The sequence below is a fragment of the Perca fluviatilis genome, chromosome 10 (assembly GCF_010015445.1).
Source record: "Perca fluviatilis chromosome 10, GENO_Pfluv_1.0, whole genome shotgun sequence".
Taxonomy (NCBI): Eukaryota; Metazoa; Chordata; class Actinopteri; order Perciformes; family Percidae; genus Perca; species Perca fluviatilis.
The window spans coordinates 17,346,936-17,366,125 of record NC_053121.1 but is presented as its reverse complement, the minus strand read 5'-3'; the positions used below and the strand labels follow the sequence as shown (position 1 = coordinate 17,366,125).

Sequence of the window (19,190 nt, the reverse complement as noted above, 5' to 3'; positions counted from 1 at the left end):
GTCATGGTATTAGAATTAGTTTTTCGTGGACGCATGGACAAAATTTAATGTAAAAGAAAATTTTGTTTGTCGTGTTTGTCTTAGTGTTTGTCTTAGTACCACTTAGTTTTGTGTGAAACTGCTTGTGAACTACATATCTCGTTGCACAATATGTCATCTTACTTGCTGCTTGGCTGGTCACTTGCTAACACGTAAGCTAATTTCCACAACACATGTAGCGTTATCTTACCTGATGTGTTTTATCTAGCATCTTTTTATCAGCCAGAAGTGGAAAAACAAGCAAGACGGGCTGCTTGTGTGAGTAATGTTACATCTCGGTACGAAACACACAGGCATCGTAGCTTCAGTAAGGCGTCATTTATGCATCTACGTATATTACTTAAAGAATTTTACGACAAACTGAAAGTTTCTTGACATGCAAAATTGTAATTGTAATTCATGGCTCAATTTAAACGGGATCAAATAATTATTTGTTGCTACCCAGTTACTACCGTACATATTTATTCCGAAATAAGGCTCCATTGTGTCTACCGGTTAATTATTGTACTAGCGAGAACAATGCAGCTGGTTGTGGGAATACAACCAGCAATAGTAAACGGCTATTGCAGTCTGTATTGTCATTTTGGACACTGATTTTAATTTTAAATGGAATACGTCCTCACTGTGCACTAAATCCTTGGTTTAATTCCAGCTGGAGGCCTTTGTTGCATTTCATTCCCCCTCTTTTTTCCCCCCTTCTTTCATGCAACCTCTAAATTGTCACCTATTTAATATAAGAAACGCTATGAAAATGTTTTAAAAAATTGATTATTTGAAAATGATGTAATCGGTGATATAATATTGTTATTTATATTATTATTTTGGGAAACAAACATTGCACAACATTAGTCAAATTCATTGTTTGCACTGTGAGCTTAAACGTACAATATGTAACTTTCTGCCACTAGGGGTCTCTCAACCAAAACAATGGACGGTAAAACTGGACTTTTGATGACGTTGGGAAGTTGCGTGGAATTATGGGAGTTTTAAGTGTTAAACACCTTCGCTGCCAGTTAGAATGCATCAGTTCACGGACGAGTTTACCCGTTCAAGTTTATTCACGTTACGTGTATTCATTCTAATAAAATAGCTGCAGTTTCCCCAACATAATTACGTTTTTCTTGATTAGATTTTTATTTGTAGCTGACCAGTTAGCTCGTGAGCCAGCAAGCTAACAGTAGCCAGCAGCTAAAACACAAAATATTTCACATATCAGTGTCACCTTTTGGATGGTTTCAACACCGGGGGGGGCGGGGTTTGTTGGTGCCTAGCTAGCTACTAAACGAGGCTGAGAGACAGGTGTGGGTGGGGATTGTCGGGGAATCTCCGCGACACGAGCCAGGACGTTCGATGCCGGTTGTGCAGCAGCAGAACATCTCCCAGCTGCCGGAATTATCTCCCCTTCACTTTTCAGTAATCTTAACTTTTCGTTTTGGTGCTTAACTCACCTTTTGTCGGGTTAATTTAGCTAACCCGGAAAGAGCTTAACGCGAAGAGGGGAGAATTCGGCAGGGAGGAGATTTTCAGCACATACACCGGTAGCGCGGGAGCGGAGATGTAGCTAACTCTGGATGGCCGCTGTTGTGACTTCGGTGCCTGGTCTGATATGGTCCGTTTCCGACGTTTAATTAAACTGCCGTTAGCGTCGTAAGCACCAAGCACTGGAGATAAGTTCTGGCCGGGGGTTGCTGTAATAAAAGTAGCTGGCTGATAGCTGACGGGGGCTAACGATAGCTAGCTAGCTATATGTCCCGGGCTGTTGTCAGCTGTCATCCCGACTGAGTCTCTCTCGCCGGGGGGGTAGGGCAGACAGACCGGGGTGTTCTAGCTGGCTAAATTAGCATTAGATTAATCGTCTATCCATACATTTAACGTTGCTAGTGAAGTTATTCGTGGGTTAGCCCAGTCCTGTTAACTGTGGTCGAAACAGTCATACTAAAGCGTGTTGAATGATGTTGTAACCTCATAATGTTACCCACAAAACAGTAGCATCAATGTTAGCTACTTGTCGATATTGAACTTTCAAAATAAATAAGGTATCTGTTGTATTACTGTGATAAAAAGTGGGATGTAATTAATCACAAAATGATGCTTTATGGCCAAAAAAAAAGCAGTATTACGGTTACAAGTATTTTTTTTCTGTGACATTGCATGATTTACAATTACTCCTGAACGTATGATCTTGGTGCCAGTGTTCTGACGGAAGTTAGAGTAACTGGAGGGTGAAAGGTTATATGACGCCACTGACGGGCGACTAAAGGAAACGTGCCGTGTCTGAAAATAAAATAACAGATTTCTCTGGGTTTGACATTTGGTGGAAACATTTGGGATAGTGTAAGAACACAACTCATAAAAATATATAACATAGGTATGGTCATTTTTAGACATTTTAAAGCAGAAATGTTACATATTGTACCTTTAATACATACAGCAACAGGAAATGTATCTATTCCACCCTTATTATAAACAAAACTGCATAATTCATGTCGTGACATTGTGAGCTACAAAACTTTTTTTATTGTAACATTTGCCAAGAAAACCACAGTTATACACATAGGTGACACAACCAGCAATACACACGCTTTCACTCAGTCATTCACATATCATTCATATAGTGTTTCTTGTTGAATGGAAATGGGGGGAGCTGAAGAAGCCGATCTTGTAGGGAACAAGTCATGATGAGGCTCTCTGAGGCAGAGAAATTAGGTACGAGACAATCACACCATAGCGCTTTTCACTCTGTCGAAGATCTGTCGGACTTTTACTGCAGGGACACATCCTTCCCTTACAATGGTGATGGTCCCTGTGGAAAGAGTGAGATGGGCTTGAGTTAGAAAGTGCCTGTGAAAACACAAAAAACAGAGAAAGTATTGGGAATATTTTTTCAATTCACCTTCATCAATCTTCAGGCAGTTAACCACAGTGGAAGCAACAACTTCATTTGAGTCTCCGTCACACAGAACCCCTTGGATCTTGTGTCCCAGTCGACTGCAGCAAAAAGAGATGGTATGATAGGAGAGAGTGTGAGTGAATGTGAATTCATTAGCAATATACTGGGATGACATGGTATGTAGTGGGTCAGTTCTGTGAAGAGACACGTACTTGATGACCATGGTGTGGTGGGTGCTGTCTGGCTCTCCGCTGGGATTGGCTGACGTGATAGCAAGGGGTCCGGTGATGTCACATAGGTGGCCTGTCACCGTGTGGTTAGGGACGCGGATCATGATGCTATCCTTGGTGCCAACACGGTCATAAGCTGGCCCCACTCCTACACAGGATAAATTAAAACTGAGGTGAATACTGATAATTAATATTAATAATCTGGGAAAAGTTGTAAACTGAATCCAGTAACATTTAAACTGAACAGTTTACCTAGTTTGAACAGCCAGTCTCCTTTGCTGACGATGCAGCTGATGCCGCCTGGATACACATTCCTCATAAACTCCCAGAGCAGAGGGCTGAAGGGAGGCTTGGCTGCCACCAGCTGCTCCACATTAGAGATGCAAATGCAGATGGGCTTCTCTGCTGGTCTGTCCTGGACGAGGTCACAGATAACAGGTTGATGAAGACAACATGATGAAATTGGATAACAGTGTCTGTGTTATATCAAACTTCCAAATGATACCAACTACCAGCATGTTTTTCATTCTTACTTTAATATTATAGATGTTCTCTATTGCTTGAGGATTCTTGCAGGAGGCAGCCAGGGCATACACAGTGTCTGTGGGAATGCCACACACTCCTCCTTCTTTCAGGAGGCCAGCGATCTTCAGGAGACCACTGGTGAGTCGGGAATTAGCCACGGGACAGGGAAGCTCGGGCAGATTCCTGCTTCACTTTCTCCTGAGACAGGCCACAGAGGGAGGGACATTTTAAAGAAAAAAATTAACAGGATCAAATATGACAGACCACTGTATAATTAGCAGAAGAAGGCAAAAAGAGTGTTTTAATTGGTTACCTTTCTTAAGGAAGGGCCCATAGGTAGCAGTCTTTGTGAGAAGATACAGTTCACCAGTGACGCCAGAGCTCCATATATACAAATTATTGAAAGTAGTGAAAGCATGGCAACTGTAAAGAAAATGTCAGAATGTTTCAATATATTGAGTTTTTACTGATATGATTTTCATTTTCGTTTATTTCTATTTTAAAACATAAATGTGATCAGAATGAGGCTTTGTCCATACTTACTTTCTAGCTCATAAGGCAGTCGCTGCAGAGTGGAAAGCAGGAAACAGACCAGAACAACCTCCATGACTGCTGTTAGAAACAGCAAAACCAGGTTCCTGTCGGCAGCTGACATAGACAAAGGAAGGATCAAATCAAGCTCAAAAACAAACTAATTAATTAAGTCTTCTATTAAAAGATCCTGTTGAACTTACCAATCAGCATAAGGAAAGCATTAATGACCAAGAGAGCAATGGCTCCGGCTGTAAAACCGTAACTTTCCTCTGTGGAAAGCTGAAGCGTGTCACCTAGAAAAAAAAACTTTGGATCAGAATTTTGTGTAAATCAGTGAGAACATGTCTTAATTTTAATACATGTTTGTTCTGACATACCTGCAAACCTAAACCAGGTCCAGGTTGCCCATACTGCTACATAGATGGATGACATGACTGAACCAAAACGGTCACCTCCTGTTACTTGCAGTCGGCTGACATAGACCTGGATGATGGCTCCAGAGATGAGGACCCAAGGGATAGTCAGATGAAGAAAGGTAGGATTCGTTCTGGATGAACTTGCATGAAGAGCTGAGAGAGCTGCAACCCCATTTGAAAGGTAGAACAGGGTGTCTGAACCCTGGTCAGTTTGGGGTAGGGGCTCTGGGTCCCCCTGCTCGGCCCTGCAGCACTTCAAAGCCTTCTTCAACTGGTCAGAGGAGATGGGCTGTGGTCCTACAGGGATTAGAGACTTCTCTGCTATGGTGTTGATGAGACGACGCCGAAAGTGCCACAGGGAGGCTGCGGTGAACAGGCAGCAGGCTACACCAAAGAAGATGTAGTATCCCTGGAGAGGAATCTGGGGATTGTTGAGAGCGTAAGCAGGAGAAACAACATGTTGTGGATCAGCTCTAGGACATCTGTGTTCAGGCTTCCCACACAGAGCACCACGCGCCTACCATCACAAAGAACCAATTTCCCACCATTGTTACCCTACCTGAGGCGCACATCAATGTCCCCCCACGCCAGAGCAGATACCACAAATTCATCCCAAGCTTTGATCAGCCAATATGTGGCATGAAGACCAAACTTAGTGGTGTGGTAGCAGTCTTGGCGCAGATGGGCGTAGTAGCTGGAGAACAGCTGGGCAACTGTGATGATTGAGACCCATGCTGCTCCTAAGCCAAAGGACTTCATGTACCCAAAGCTGTAGAAAGCAAAGATGAAGGAGGCAACAGTGTCACAGAAGAAACCCAAGGCCATGGGCTCTGCATATTTTGTGTTTTTCTTCTTCTCCTGGCCAATGCTCTGGGCGCTTGCTGAGTTGGGGGTCCCTAGCAGAAGAACATTAAAAAGGGGGGTACCGAAACCTTTAAGGACTAGACGTTGAGTCAGACCTTTTACGAGCAGTGCAGCTGAACCATAGATGGCAAAAATCAGAATGAGCAACTCCAGAACCCCAGAGACCACGAGAGCCCAGGAGCTCGCTACCAGACCAACTGCTTCAAAAACTAAGGTGGCTGTGATGGCCCCAAAAACAAAAGGCATGATGTAATTGACTGTGGCAGAGCAGAAGGCGAGGAAAAGTGGCAGAAAAAAAAAAAAAAAAAAAAAAAAAAAAAGAGAAGAAGGATCAAGGGACCACGACCACGTTGCGGACTCTTTTATGGACAGCAAGAGATGGCTAACTGGAATCTCTGTGGTGGCATTCAGAGACATGTTGCTCATCATGTTAGTGGACAGGGACAAATTGTTCATCATCTGATGTGGCATAGATGCTGTTGCAGGAGTTTCAGCTAAGGCACCGAAGTAGATTCGGGTGGCACCATAACTGCCCCAAAGAGCAGCATAGCCAATGAACGCAGTGCCACTCAGATGATCATATCTTCGAAAGGAAATCAGTCCAGCCAACAGTTGGCATATACCACCAATCAAAATGAGATGAACACCTATAAAAAACATGGAATTGAAATTACTAAAACATTTTTATATTATTTTTTAATAATATAATCTTCGCAGATTTACTAAAAGGTTTACCTGCAAGTATGTTTTCCACCCCGACTGGTGCATTGCCAGTGTGTGCTGTATTGAAGTTCTGTAGCAGTACAAGGAATGCACTTATCCCATTGGATAACATGCCTAACACTCCTGGTTCACCATAGAAACTGGCTGGAAACCCATCTGATGTTGCCATCCTGTCTTTGTTGTCAAGCTGCAGTTTCACTGAAACAATGAAAAAAATGACAGACAACATTTCCATGAATGTATGTATGTTTTCTATTAAGTAAGTATAATGTGCAATATCAAATGCAGAAATCACCCCCAAAATCTAAGAATATAACAGTATCACCGAACAGTGTCACTGTGTTGCTCAAATATGGATGCAAACTAAAATCACAGAGAGAGAGAGGTCACTGTTGCGTGTGGTCGGAAAGTACAACTTGACTGTTTGCACAGTATTTAACTTTTTTTTTTTAAAGACTAAAATCTAATTACATTTAAAAACACACACGCATATATATATATATATATATATATAAAGCACATATGACAAACTGTGAGAAAACAAAGTCAAATGGAAAGTCCTACTGTCTTTTTTCTGTCATCTCTCCCTAAATACTTACAGAAACCTCGAGTCTTTAGCCCTGCCCTGTCATAAGTGGGCTGAACCACTGTAGCAAGAGACACTGAGGAGTAGCTGTATTAACCAATCCTGCTTCAATGTCTGGAAAGCAGCAGATGCCAGCCAGGGGTGTCGGACTCGGGGTGGAAAGGGGACTGAGTACCCAGGGCCCTTATGTGAGGAGGGCCCAAAAAGATGCTTGAATAAATAGCTGTGGATGCAGGGAGGGGCCCGTAGATTATAACTTTATCAGTGTTGTAATGTAACGGAGTACAAATTCTTTGTTACTGTACTTAAGTAGAAATTTCACATATCTGTACGTCCCTATTTAAATTTATGTCAACTTTCACTTTTACTCCACTACATTTCCTAGATAAAATGTATACTTTTACTCCGTTATATTTCCACTAAGCATCTTCGTTACTCGTTACTAAAAAATAAAATTAGAAGAAATGTGTGCGACTGCAATAAGGGGTTTGGCGAATCACTGCTCCTAGATTGCTTTACGCACGCTCCGCACGCTGCGTGCTCTATTTCAGCGCTTGTTTGTTGCTAAAGGAGGAGGAGGACGCACAACTGAAACCGCCAGGGAAGCACGAGCACCTACTGGAGGACCTCCCGTTATCGTAGACGACCACCCCGACGATAGTGGTGAACTCGGTGAACAGGGTAGTGGTGAAGATAACGTCATACACCCGTGGCCGTATTTGCAAGAAATGTTTGTGTACATTGATGTCAGCTCTAAAAATCTGCTGTTTGTTCTTTGAACTTAAGAGAATTGTGCCTGAAAAGTCCTAGAAAAGAATTTGATTTTGATTTGATGAGTGAGATTAAGAAGATATGGGAACCCTGAATATGCTTTATGCTTTAATATAAGAAAGCCACAATAAAGTTCACAATAAAAGTTCTAACCGCTTGCTTTTAAATTTGATTTACTTCAGATACTTAAGTACATTAAATATCAGAAAATTACTTTTGATACTTAAGTATAGTATATATCAGATACTTTAAGACTTTTACTTAAGTAATATTCTAAAAGGTAACTTTCACTTCTACCAAAGTCTTTTTCTAGTACGATACTTGTACTTTTACTCAAGTATTGCTTTCTAGTACTTTATACAACACTGAACTTTATACAGGGCCCAGAATTTTGTTAATCGCCCCTGGTGCCAGCATAAGTGAGCAATTTATTCCTAACAAACAGACTGATATTTACTGACATTTACCCAAAAGACACTACTGGGTTTGATTATGTCATTTTAATGTTTTCAGAGTTGTCATGGTATTCTGTTTTTTCATAACTAAAGCGGTTTGCTAGCTAGTAATACAGCAAATGGCAAAAAAGTCTTACCTGGTGAAGACGCTCAGACAGATGAACTGTTGAGTTGTTCTGAAGCAGGGATGAAAGTTTGTCATAAATAAGGCCTCCCCGTGTGTAGGAGGAGTTCATGAAAATCCCCTACAGTCTGAGAGGTGACATCACTGCTCTTTACCTTAGATAATAAGGTAACACTCCTTCCTCCTCCTCTTCTGAGGATTGTGATGCTGGTCATGACGATGATGACGGTGGTCAACGTGGAAATTTAAATATAATTTAATACGGTTTTGTTACGGATACACCTCTGGTACTGGCACTTCCCTGTTCCTCCCAGGCCAGTGTCATAGCCCTGGATTATATAAAGCAGGTCTCAATCCAAAAAGCACCATCATCCTTTCAACAACCTGTTGACTGCAAACCTACTGCATCTAAGAGAAAGAAAAAAGAAGAGCAAGAACTGACTGAAGCTATGATCTCCAAATTACAGGTAAAGATATAAAATAGTTTTACAGGACTATTTCTGATTAATAGGGATCTAAGTCAAATACATTGCTAGGTATGCCTAAAAATGTTAAACCTTATCCAGTCTAGGATTTAATACAAAACTCTAAAATCACAATATAGTTTTAACAGTGTAGGTGTTTTTTTGAGAAGATGGTAGGGGAGAATTTAACAGAGCTCTTGTTAAATGTTGCACAAATTACACATACTGTACCACACCTGTAACACTATACAATAGCTCTTTTAAAGGGGCACACAGGCTCAGTTTTCACTTAAGTGATGCCAATATCCACTAAAGGGTTCATTTAATTAGATCTGAGTCTGACAAAGAAAAGGCAGAAAATCTTTCTGTGTGTTTGTGACCTGTAATGAATTTGTAAGAAAATAAAACATAAATATAATACAATGAAGTCACACTTAGTGGTTTACAGGTGCCAGTAAAGATATTCTGTACTGTCCTGCAGAAAACCATTAGACCAGTGTGGGCTGTCAGAGGACTGCATAAATCTGCAGTAGAAGGTAAACTTAACTCTGTTCTCTTGTCCAAATACAAGAGACATTTCTCTATGGTTCAGCCGTTCCAAAAGGCATTTTTACTTGTAGACAAATACTAAAACTAAACATTTCTCGTGTATCTACTCCAGATCTTGTTCTTTATTTGTGCAAACACCATTTTTTGCTCTTTCCCCCTGCAGTCTTGAGGCGCCCGGCCCCTGAGGACACAGTCACAGACAGCTTTGGGAAGTTCATCAGTGAAGTAAAGCCCCAGCACTTGTCCTCTGTGGTGCTCCACCGCAGTAAAAGGATGGTGCTGGACAGCATTGGAGTTGGTGTGATTGGCAGCACAACAGACGTGTTTGAGCTGGCTCTGCAGCACTGCCAGGTGAGGCAGAGGGGAAAGAAATAACTCTAAGGTCTTATCTGATATGAGGCAGTAAGACAGATTAAAGAAATTGTTTGACCTTATGCAAACAGTAGCCTAGTCGTAAATCAGTGCAACAGCTGTGTGTGGACTAGAATCCGGATCGGGCCGAATTTTTCTGTCCGAGCCCGGCCCGAGCCCGACACAGTTAAAATATCATTTTTTCTCATACTAATGACACATGTAGCCTACGTTTGTTTGTGTGGTAGGCTAAGCCCGCTTTTATTAAGCAACTGTAGGAAGGCATTCGGAAATGTCAACAGATGAGCGCATCAGCGCACACGGGGAAACAAGCGCACGTTAATAAGCTGTTAAAATGTTCAATGTGTTAAACCTTTTTTGATTGCTTCCGACCATGGTCAGAAAGGGGAGACTCGTTTCCTCCAGGGTCGACGTTATGAAATGAATAACGTGGGGGTTAAAATCCCGCTTCTGGTGAGCAAATGAATGAACTTCGCTTTCAGTCTGGGGTTTATCTCGAACACCGCACACACTGTGTACAAAACATAAACTTATTCCACCAACTCTGCTCCGGTCGCATCTACACGTCTGCTTCCTCTTTCTCTCTCTCTCTCTTCTGCCCACTTTACACACTCACTGAACTCTCTTAAAGGAGCCGCAGCACCATTTTACAACAAATGCCTTATTGCGCTGATGTGACCGAGCCCGACCCGAACCAGACCATAATTTCTAAATATCTGTCCGAACCCGGCCCGGCCCGTCCCGTCCGGGACCCGTCGGGCTCAGTTCGGGTATCCATACCTTAGTGTGGACAGATGAGGTGAGTCAAAAAAATAAATAAATCCCAGGTTATTATTATGCTCAATTGCGTCTTGGAACAGGCAGGGTTTTAATGTCTGGTGACCTTTTTCTCCAAATTTCAGTTTTTGACATATGACTTAAAAAGAAACGTATTCAGCTTCAACTGAAGAGTTATATGCCGAGCTTTTTAAAGTAAAGTTCACTTTAAATATGTGACGACACAATCTGTGACTGTAAACTCTTGTATTAAAAATGTCCTTGTGACAACTCCCTGTGTTTACCTGTCTCCGTCTTTTCCCCTTCAGCACATGTATGCTCCTGATGACATCAGCTCTGTGTACGGACGCAGGGGCACCAGGCTCTCCCCGACACTGGCAGCTTTCGTCAATGGAGTGGCTGTGAGTATTAATGGGTGGGACATTGTCCCCAGCGCACCTCAGATGCACCTAACCCATTACCACAAGCAAAGTACACATATTTTATACTCATCTATGGTACCATCTGCTAACAGTAAATTGACCCCACATTTCCAGCATAACGTCTGTAAACATCGCTGGCCTCCTTCGTAAAGAAACCATCAGGATGTCAAGCTAATTTATGCCACATGTATTTGCCTCCAGTGGATGAAGCCATGTTACGGCAATTAAAAGTATTTTAAAATAAAATATAATGGCCAAAGTGAGTGTTAACTGAGAAAAGAGATGAATTGCATCATGTACACTACACACAGACACAGTGTTAAAAGCTAGCTACTGTATTATTTCATGAAGCACAGTTACTCTATGTACAATTATTTTGTTGTTGAAATTGTGTATTTTTTTTCTTTTGCTGCAGACTCACTCCATGGACTTTGATGATACATGGCACCCTGCCACTCATCCCTCAGGAGCAGTCCTTCCTGCTGTGTTAGCACTCAGTGACATGATGTCTGCTAACAGCAAACCCAGTGGCCTGGACTTCCTGCTGGCGTTCAACATCGGCATTGAGATCCAGGGCAGATTGATGAGGTTCTCTAATGAGGCCCACAACATCCCCAAGAGGTAAAAACCTCAGGGCGTGAGTCCTATTGGACATAGACACTGTAATTTATTTACAGTTTTTTACGATCGCTATGACACTTTTTTCAATACTTTTAACAACTTTCCTAAACTCTTAACACGGTTAGCACAACATCTGTCTGTGTAGGCTATACAATTAACACATCTCTTATTGCTTCGACACAAAATGCATACAGTTAACACAAATTTAAAATGCTTGAACTTCTTTTACACACAAGCTCCACCAAAACCAAAACAATGGATCTTTACTGCCAAATTTACAAATGCTTTCACACTGTATGTCAGAACAGATAACATCCTGTTCTAAACCTAACTTATAGGCTAAAGTCAAAGTGAACAAAATAAACACAAATATATCCCCTGCATTTTATACATGCATTTATTGAGAAACAGCTGATTGAACACACTCAGGTGTTGAGGTTCTTTCAATCACATGATCATATGGTAGTACAGTAAAAGAGGACCTATTTGAACAATATACTGTAGATGAACACATTAAATAAGAAAAATGCCTTCACGAGGGAGAGGAAGAGGAGTACCCGGACAATTCTGTCTCTGTCTCCTTTTTTTTCATAAACCGTACATTATATATAGGCTACTCTGAGATGGATTATTCATTTTTTGTATTGAATCTCTGCAGCAAAAGAAACAAAATGGAGACCGGGTTGGGTCAGTGGGTAGAGCAGGCGCACATATACCTGCAGGTTTGTGCCCCGATGCAGAGGTCCAAACTTTCAAATCCAACTTATGACGATTTATTGCATGTCTTCCCCCTCTCTCTCTCTCTCTCTCCCCTTTCTCAACTAGCTGTCCTGTCAAATAAAGGTGGAAAAGCCCAAAAAATTATCTTTAAAAAAGTTTTACTAAACCCAACAAAACAAAAATGTAGAGAGGCTTCAAGAGAAACTGCAGTGCAAAACACAATATATGATCAATACAATCACTATTGTCTGTTGTATAAGGGCAGACCTGACTGACACATATAAAATAAAGCAGTTTCTGTAATTCCATTGGATGTTAGTGTTTTGTATGATATTGTTCTATGATTGACTAAATGTTCCTGTTGGGAGAACATGTGTTAGTGTTTTGGAAGAATTATTTGATTTTGAGACATGTTTGCATTGTTTTGGTAAACATAGTGTATTGTGTTAGTGAATTATTGTATTTTGAAAATCAGTGTTGGAGTTTAGTTTACAATGTGTGATTTTGAGCATGAAATTAACTGTTTTGCCAAACGTGTGTTGTAGGTGTGTTGGTGCGTTAAGAGTTTAGGAAAGTTGTTAAAAGTATTGAAAAAATTGTCATAGCAATCGTGAAAAACTGTAGTCTAAAAGCAACATTGCAGTAGGTTTTGTAAATTACTAGGTCATTACAGTAATGATTTAATAGATATAAAGCCAGTTTACTGTTGAGCAGTTTTTATTTGTACTCTACATGGAGAACAAGTATCCACATGACTCTAAAGAGATCCATATTTGACTCTGCTGATCTCTGCAGTGTGGTTTACAAGGAGGCCTGTGCAGTGTAATGTGCAGCCTCTTAGTGGTGTCAATGAGCTGTAAAAGGCGTGTTATTATGTTCATCTCGAGGACAGCCGAGGCTCTGTGGGTACTGTATGCACAATTAGCCATGTGGAGGAGAATATCACACAGGACTCCATTTGGCAAGTGTTTACACCAAGTCAAATGACCCGCCACATTATTTGCTTGTTTATCAAATACTGAAATGGCCAAAAACCTACTTCCTTTAACATCCCTGAAGTAAGCTCTGCATGTGGAAATTCTCATGAAGGAGTAGCTGTTTGTACAAAGAGTCATCTTTATATGCTGGAGCTCTAACCATAATGATGGAGAGCAGCCATTTAAAAGCGACTTTACTGACAAGAGTAAAAAGTACCAAAACACCTGACCAAAGTCTCTTTCTTTCTGTCTTTCTCATCACCAGGTTTCACCCTCCCAGTGTGGTGGGGACCATGGGAAGTGCAGCCGCCTGTGCTCGCCTCTTGTCTTTGGATCCCTCCCAGTGCAGTCATGCCTTGGCTATAGCTACTTCTCTATCTGGAGCCCCAATGGCTAATGCTGCCACTCAGTCTAAACCACTCCACATCGGTAATGCCTCACGTTTGGGGCTGGAGGCTGCTCTGCTAGCATCCAGAGGCCTAGAGGCGAGTTCTCTGGTCCTGGATGCTGTCACTGGTGTGGCTGGTTTCAATGCTTTTTATGAAGACTATGTACCGCAGCCTTTAGAATTATCCAATGATGACGGCCATATGTTCCTACTAGAGGAGCAGGACATGGCCTTCAAGCGCTTCCCTGCCCATCTAGGGATGCACTGGGTAGCAGATGCTGCAGCCTCGGTCCATAAGATTCTTGTGGGATTTGGCCCTGGCACTGTCTGCCCAGCTCAAGTCCAAGACATCCTGCTCAGGGTCCCCAAATCAAAGTACATCAACAGGCCTTTCCCTGACTCTGAGCATGAGGCACGCCACTCTTTCCAGTTCAATGCTTGCAGCGCTCTCCTGGATGGGGAGGTGACTGTGCAGTCTTTCACACCCGCTGCCTTAAGACGCCCTGACCTACTCGCTCTGCTGAGCCGTGTTCGCATGGAGCATCCCCAAGACAACCCAGCTAATTTTAACAGTATGTATGGTGAAGTCCAGGTGACACTTGTTGGGGGAGACATTCTGAAGGGACACTGTGACACCTTCTACGGTCACTGGCGCAACCCGCTAACCAATGAGAGCCTGAGGAAGAAGTTCAGAAACAACGCGGGGGCCGTGCTTCCCTCAGAGAAGGTTGAGAGGCTGATTGATGTGGTGGAGGAGCTGGACAGACTTGGGGACTGCAGGGCCCTTCTCTCACAGCTGCAATGAGAACTCAGACATACACAATGAGAGCAGCACAGAAATCCTTGCACATAAATACATTATATACCAAAAAAGTTACAGTAAAATGTATTTAAAATGACACATTTGTCCAAATCAATGCTAAGGAATATGACATGTTTACCTATTGCACTTGGAAATGGGGAAAAGCAGCTATAGGCCACTACACTGTGCACTGCAATTATGTTTCCATATGCTTGTCTCTTTTACCAGTACTGATGAATACTGAAATATCTGTTGAGACATGTCAGCATACAACATATTTATACATACATATACATCAACATATTTTTCTGATTTACATTGTGCCTAATTATTTCATTATATTACTCCAATTTTTTAAATTAAGAAATCAATATGAGTTGTAAAATGTGATCTAGTTACATTGCTAAGTGAAATTAAGAAAGATTTATGTACTTTCTAATGTATTTATTAGGTTTATTATGTATTCATACTTTAAGATAGCAACATTTTACAAATATTAGATGTTTGCAAAATGCTGTACTTAATACTGTGTTTTTGTGCCAAATAATGGATTGATTAATTTAAATTCATACAATGCAAAAATTTGATTCGCATGTAAATACAAAAATGTTTCCTCTTTGACATTCCCGCATGTCACTACAAACAAGCATTTCTGTTTGTGTTTTATGTTTTAATAAAAGAACAAAAAAAACACTGTCTGAGAAATTAAATTGATGACGGAAGAAAATGGTGTGAGCAAATCAGAATGTGTTGTCTTTGGCTGACAAAAATTTTCACATCTCTTCCTGTGAGTACTTAACCACACGTATTTAAACACACATTTGAAAATGAAAACATAAGAGTATGTTGTAAGAGAAAATACAGTGAACTGTATTTCCCTACAGAAGAAAAGATTCTGCAGAGAAAATGAGTGATTAAAGATGTCCCAAAGTACAGCATTACTAGGAAGGAGGAAACCTACACACTTATACTCACAGCTAACACACACACGACAGGCACTATCACAACACTAGGCAAGACTTTATGGGACGCTTTACACTACCTTTACCTAAAACTAATGCCATAAAGAAAACTGTAATGTACAGGGCAATGTCAAATTGGAACATATTACCATTGCAGTTAACACAGATTACAAGTGAGATCAGTTTTAAAAAGGGAGTCAAATTAGCAATTAGACAAAAAGAAATCATCTTAAACGGCATATGATAGGGAGGATGTGAATGTGGATTAATGTTCTGTTGTTTACCTAAGTACGGATTAATGTTCTGTTGTTTACCTACAGTACGTACAAAGGTGTCCATTGGTTACTTGTGTCAAACGTTTGTTGAGAAGGAAATGTGAATGTATCAGAACTATTTTATTGATAATGTGGAATTATTAATCATATAGTATTCATTTATTTATTGTATTGGTATAATTAATTAGAGGGATCCTAAATAAATAAATAAAAATTCTCCATTACTGCCAATGAAACTAACAGACTGATCAGGAAGGCTGACTCCATTATTGGTTGTAAACAGGAGATATTTGAAGCTGTGGTGGAGATGACACTAAACAACCTGTTACCTATCATTGATAACGCTGACCACCCTCTCCACCCCACACTGGTCAGATGTCACACAGACCACTAAAGGAAGTGTGAGATTACACTCTCAATACCTCACACAACACTGTACTGTAGCGCAACTTGCACACACATGTTTACTTACATACAGTATGTTACATTTTTATACGTATTTGTTATTTTATATATACTCTCTACTTGTCTCTACTCTCTCTTACTTCCTCCTGAGTGTATATATTTTTAGTATGTGTTCTTGTATTTTTATTTTATTTATAATTTATTGTATATCTGCATTGGTGCTGTGTGGCATTAATCATTGGTGGAGCTTCAAATTAACAGATTCAACTAACTGTGTAAAACTGTGTATGTATTATATTATTTTTGTATTTTTGTTATTACTATAATTTTGACCAACTATGCTCTGATTTAAATATAATTTTTGAAACTGTGGAAATGCTGTGAAAAACTGGTTGTTGTGGTTTCAGTGTTTTATGTCTGCACTTTCTGTAACTTTCTGTTCCCTGTTGTGTTGATGTACTCTGTTCTGTGTCTTGTGTGATTTGGTTTATTCCTGTGTTCTCTGTTATCCCTTGTGTTGCCTAGTGTTGTGTCAAGTGTCTGTATTTAGGTTATGTCATGTTTTGTCTGTTTGTCCTGCTTCCTGTTTTATTTTGATAGTCTGGTCTTCTGTCTTGTCATGTCTAGCTTTGCTTTCTGTTTCCCGCCTTTGTTGATTGTCCTGCCCCACCCTGATGTGCTTCACCTGTTGTCTCACCTGTTTCTGATTTACCCATCACCTCATGTATTTAGCCTCTGTGTTCCTCTTGTCTTGTGTCAGATCGTTTTGAGTCCGTGCCCTTGTGTTCTACCCTGTGACTTGTGTGCTTCCTTGTGTGCTTCCTTGTGTCTTGTGTTCCGGCCCGTGTTTTTTGCCTTCAGTTTGTGCTTTTGTTTTGTGAGTTTTCCAGTCCGTGTACTGCTCTTTTTTTTGTTGCATTAAAACTCTGTTACATCCATCTCCTGCCTGCCTGCCTCTCTCTGCGTTTGGGTCCACATTCCCTGCTCCCACATCACACTGGTTGATACTCTTTTTGGTTTCATGAAATTAAATGTTGGCTGTGATTTTAGGGTTTCTACGTTACAGTAATGCCCTGCAACCGACACAATGTGATTTCAATTACTCTGGCTAATTAGACCTGTACAGTGGTGAAATGTAACTAAGTACTATCTTTGACGAACACAAATTTTGTATTTGTATCTACTTCTACTCCACTACATTTTAGAGAGAAATATTGTACTTTTTACTCCACTACATTAATCTGACAGCTTAGTTAGTTACTTTATAAATTAAGATTTGCACACAAAACTTACATTTTATTATAAATAAAACTACCCAACAATGTACAGGCCTACCAGTCCAGCTAAAATGATTAGCAAATTAAAGTTAGTTGATTGGCAGAACTGTTCTGATCGTTTTCCAGTTTCTAAAATGTGAGGATTTTTCTGATGATACTTACATACATTTACTTAAGTAACATTTTCAATGCAGAGTTTTTATTTGTAACGAGTATTTTAAGGGTGTGGTATTAGTACTTTTACTTAAGTAAAGAATCTGAATACTTCTTTCACCACTTAACTGTAACTGGACCTGTATAGGTTGACGTTGTGTGGAGCTGTGCTAAAAATTACTGTACGTTTGATGTAACTAAACTCCATAAACTGATGCAACAACGCCAACAGGAAAGTGACTGAGCTTTAATCAAGCACAGTCTGTAGAGGCTGTGATCAGGCAACATCAGAGAAAATACCCGTGTGGGAGAACTTTGGGTGGGTTTGGGCTTTAAAATTAATATGGCATAAAAAAAAGAGATTCTTTGTAAATGATGGGTATTATTCTATAATGCTGTTTATCCATATTGAGACATTTTCCACTTGAATCAGCCATCATCAGACATTGTTGGATGAACGTATACGTGATTCTTTCATCCAACAATGATTTTGTTTTTCTTCATATTTATCACTAATTTTTTCATAGAATAGAGGAAAACACAGTCAATTTATTACAACAGTACTGTATTAATAATTGCACGTGCTTTTGAAAATGTATATTGTATTTGTATTTAATGTATATTTTATTATGTTAAAAGTAAATATAGTACATTTGTGTATTTAAAATACTACAACTTTAAGATAGACAATTAAAAAGTAAAGATATTACATAGAAAACAAATTAAAGTTATCATGCTAGTCAAATTAAATTTATATAAGAGTCTGCCTATTTTTTTATATATACAGTATATAATAGTGCATATAATATATTATTTTAGCATTATAGAAATTTCCTGTATTTGGTGGTACATGATGCCTCCTCAAACAGCGATGTGTGGATTCGTAATTCAACAATTTTGCAGCAGTTTTAAGGAGTGCATTGATACTATGACCCACTTCTAAGGAATGGACTTTGTTCAGGTGAAACTGTTAATGGTGTTGAGTTTTCACTTCCTCCTCCTGACACTACTGTGTCGTCCTCTCCTCAACTTTGTGTATCGGACAGCTCCCAGTTTGGGTCTGGGGAGCAGACACCGTCAACACATTTAAGAGTAAACTTAAAACTCTCCTCTTCAATAAAGCTTATAGTTAGGGAGTGAGGAGTTGCAGCGTTCGCCTAGAACGGTGGGGGAGGGTGTATAGCTAAAGACACGGCACCCCTTCTCTTCTCTGCTTCTCTTCATAGTCGTTATACTCATCTACCATATAATCAATGATATAATCAAAGTAGAGGGAGGCAGGCCAGTACAGCCCAATCCAGCAGGGGAGAGTTCTAGGCCGATCAGGCTCCTCCCCTTACCCTGTCTCTCTTAATTATGCTGTTATAGTTTAAACTGCCTGGGGACTTCCTTTGACACACTGAGCTTCTCTCTCCTCTCTCTTTCCATCTGTGTGCTTCCATGTTCCAGGAATGCTTGTTACTAACCTAGCTCTGGGGAGCTTATTCCCCGGAGTCCATGTGTTTTCTTTTTCGCCAAGCATGTTTCCTTGGATTAGGGTGGCCCCTAAATCATGGTTGCAGCCTGTCACCGTGGTCCTGCTGCGCGCCCTGCTATGCCCTGTTACACCTGCTACGCTCTGCAGTGCCCTGCTACGTCCTGCTGCATACTACTACGCCCTGCTACGTCCTGCTATGCCCTGCAGAGCTCTACTACGTCCTGTGATGTCCTGCTATACCCTGCTAAGTCCTGTGACACCCTGCAGTGCCCTGCTATGCCATGAACTACAACTACTATTTCTAGTCACAGATCCATTATCTTTATTGTGACTATTATTGCAACTGTTCATCACACTCCAACCAAGAGCCTGGGTCTGTCCAAGGTTTCTTC

The 19,190-nt window shown here is 40.6% G+C and overlaps 2 protein-coding genes and 1 long non-coding RNA gene across 3 annotated transcripts; 1 reads left to right on the top strand and 2 right to left on the bottom strand.

Annotated features, from left to right (window-relative positions):
- Positions 1-2,550: 2,550 nt before the first annotated feature.
- LOC120566522 lies at positions 2,551-5,744 on the bottom strand. Its single transcript, XM_039813046.1, has 10 exons — positions 5,194-5,744; positions 4,596-5,107; positions 4,419-4,511; positions 4,228-4,332; positions 3,998-4,107; positions 3,693-3,854; positions 3,412-3,574; positions 3,142-3,307; positions 2,933-3,027; positions 2,551-2,842 (listed from the first exon to the last, which is right to left on the bottom strand). The coding sequence occupies exons 1-10, from the start codon at positions 5,742-5,744 to the stop codon at positions 2,757-2,759; spliced, it is 2,043 nt and encodes a 680-aa protein (XP_039668980.1). The 3' UTR covers positions 2,551-2,756.
- Positions 5,745-5,863: 119 nt separating this feature from the next.
- On the bottom strand, positions 5,864-8,618 carry LOC120566324. Its single transcript, XR_005640375.1, has 3 exons — positions 8,171-8,618; positions 6,234-6,419; positions 5,864-6,145 (listed from the first exon to the last, which is right to left on the bottom strand). It is a non-coding gene; the product is annotated as an uncharacterized LOC120566324 (long non-coding RNA).
- Positions 8,619-8,825: 207 nt separating this feature from the next.
- LOC120566521 (cis-aconitate decarboxylase-like) lies at positions 8,826-14,872 on the top strand. The gene is made up of 5 exons (XM_039813045.1): positions 8,826-8,859; positions 9,283-9,521; positions 10,628-10,720; positions 11,157-11,362; positions 13,325-14,872. Exons 1-5 carry the CDS (start codon positions 8,826-8,828, stop codon positions 14,250-14,252), a joined length of 1,500 nt encoding a protein of 499 aa, XP_039668979.1. The 3' UTR covers positions 14,253-14,872.
- The last annotated feature ends 4,318 nt before the right edge of the window (positions 14,873-19,190 follow it).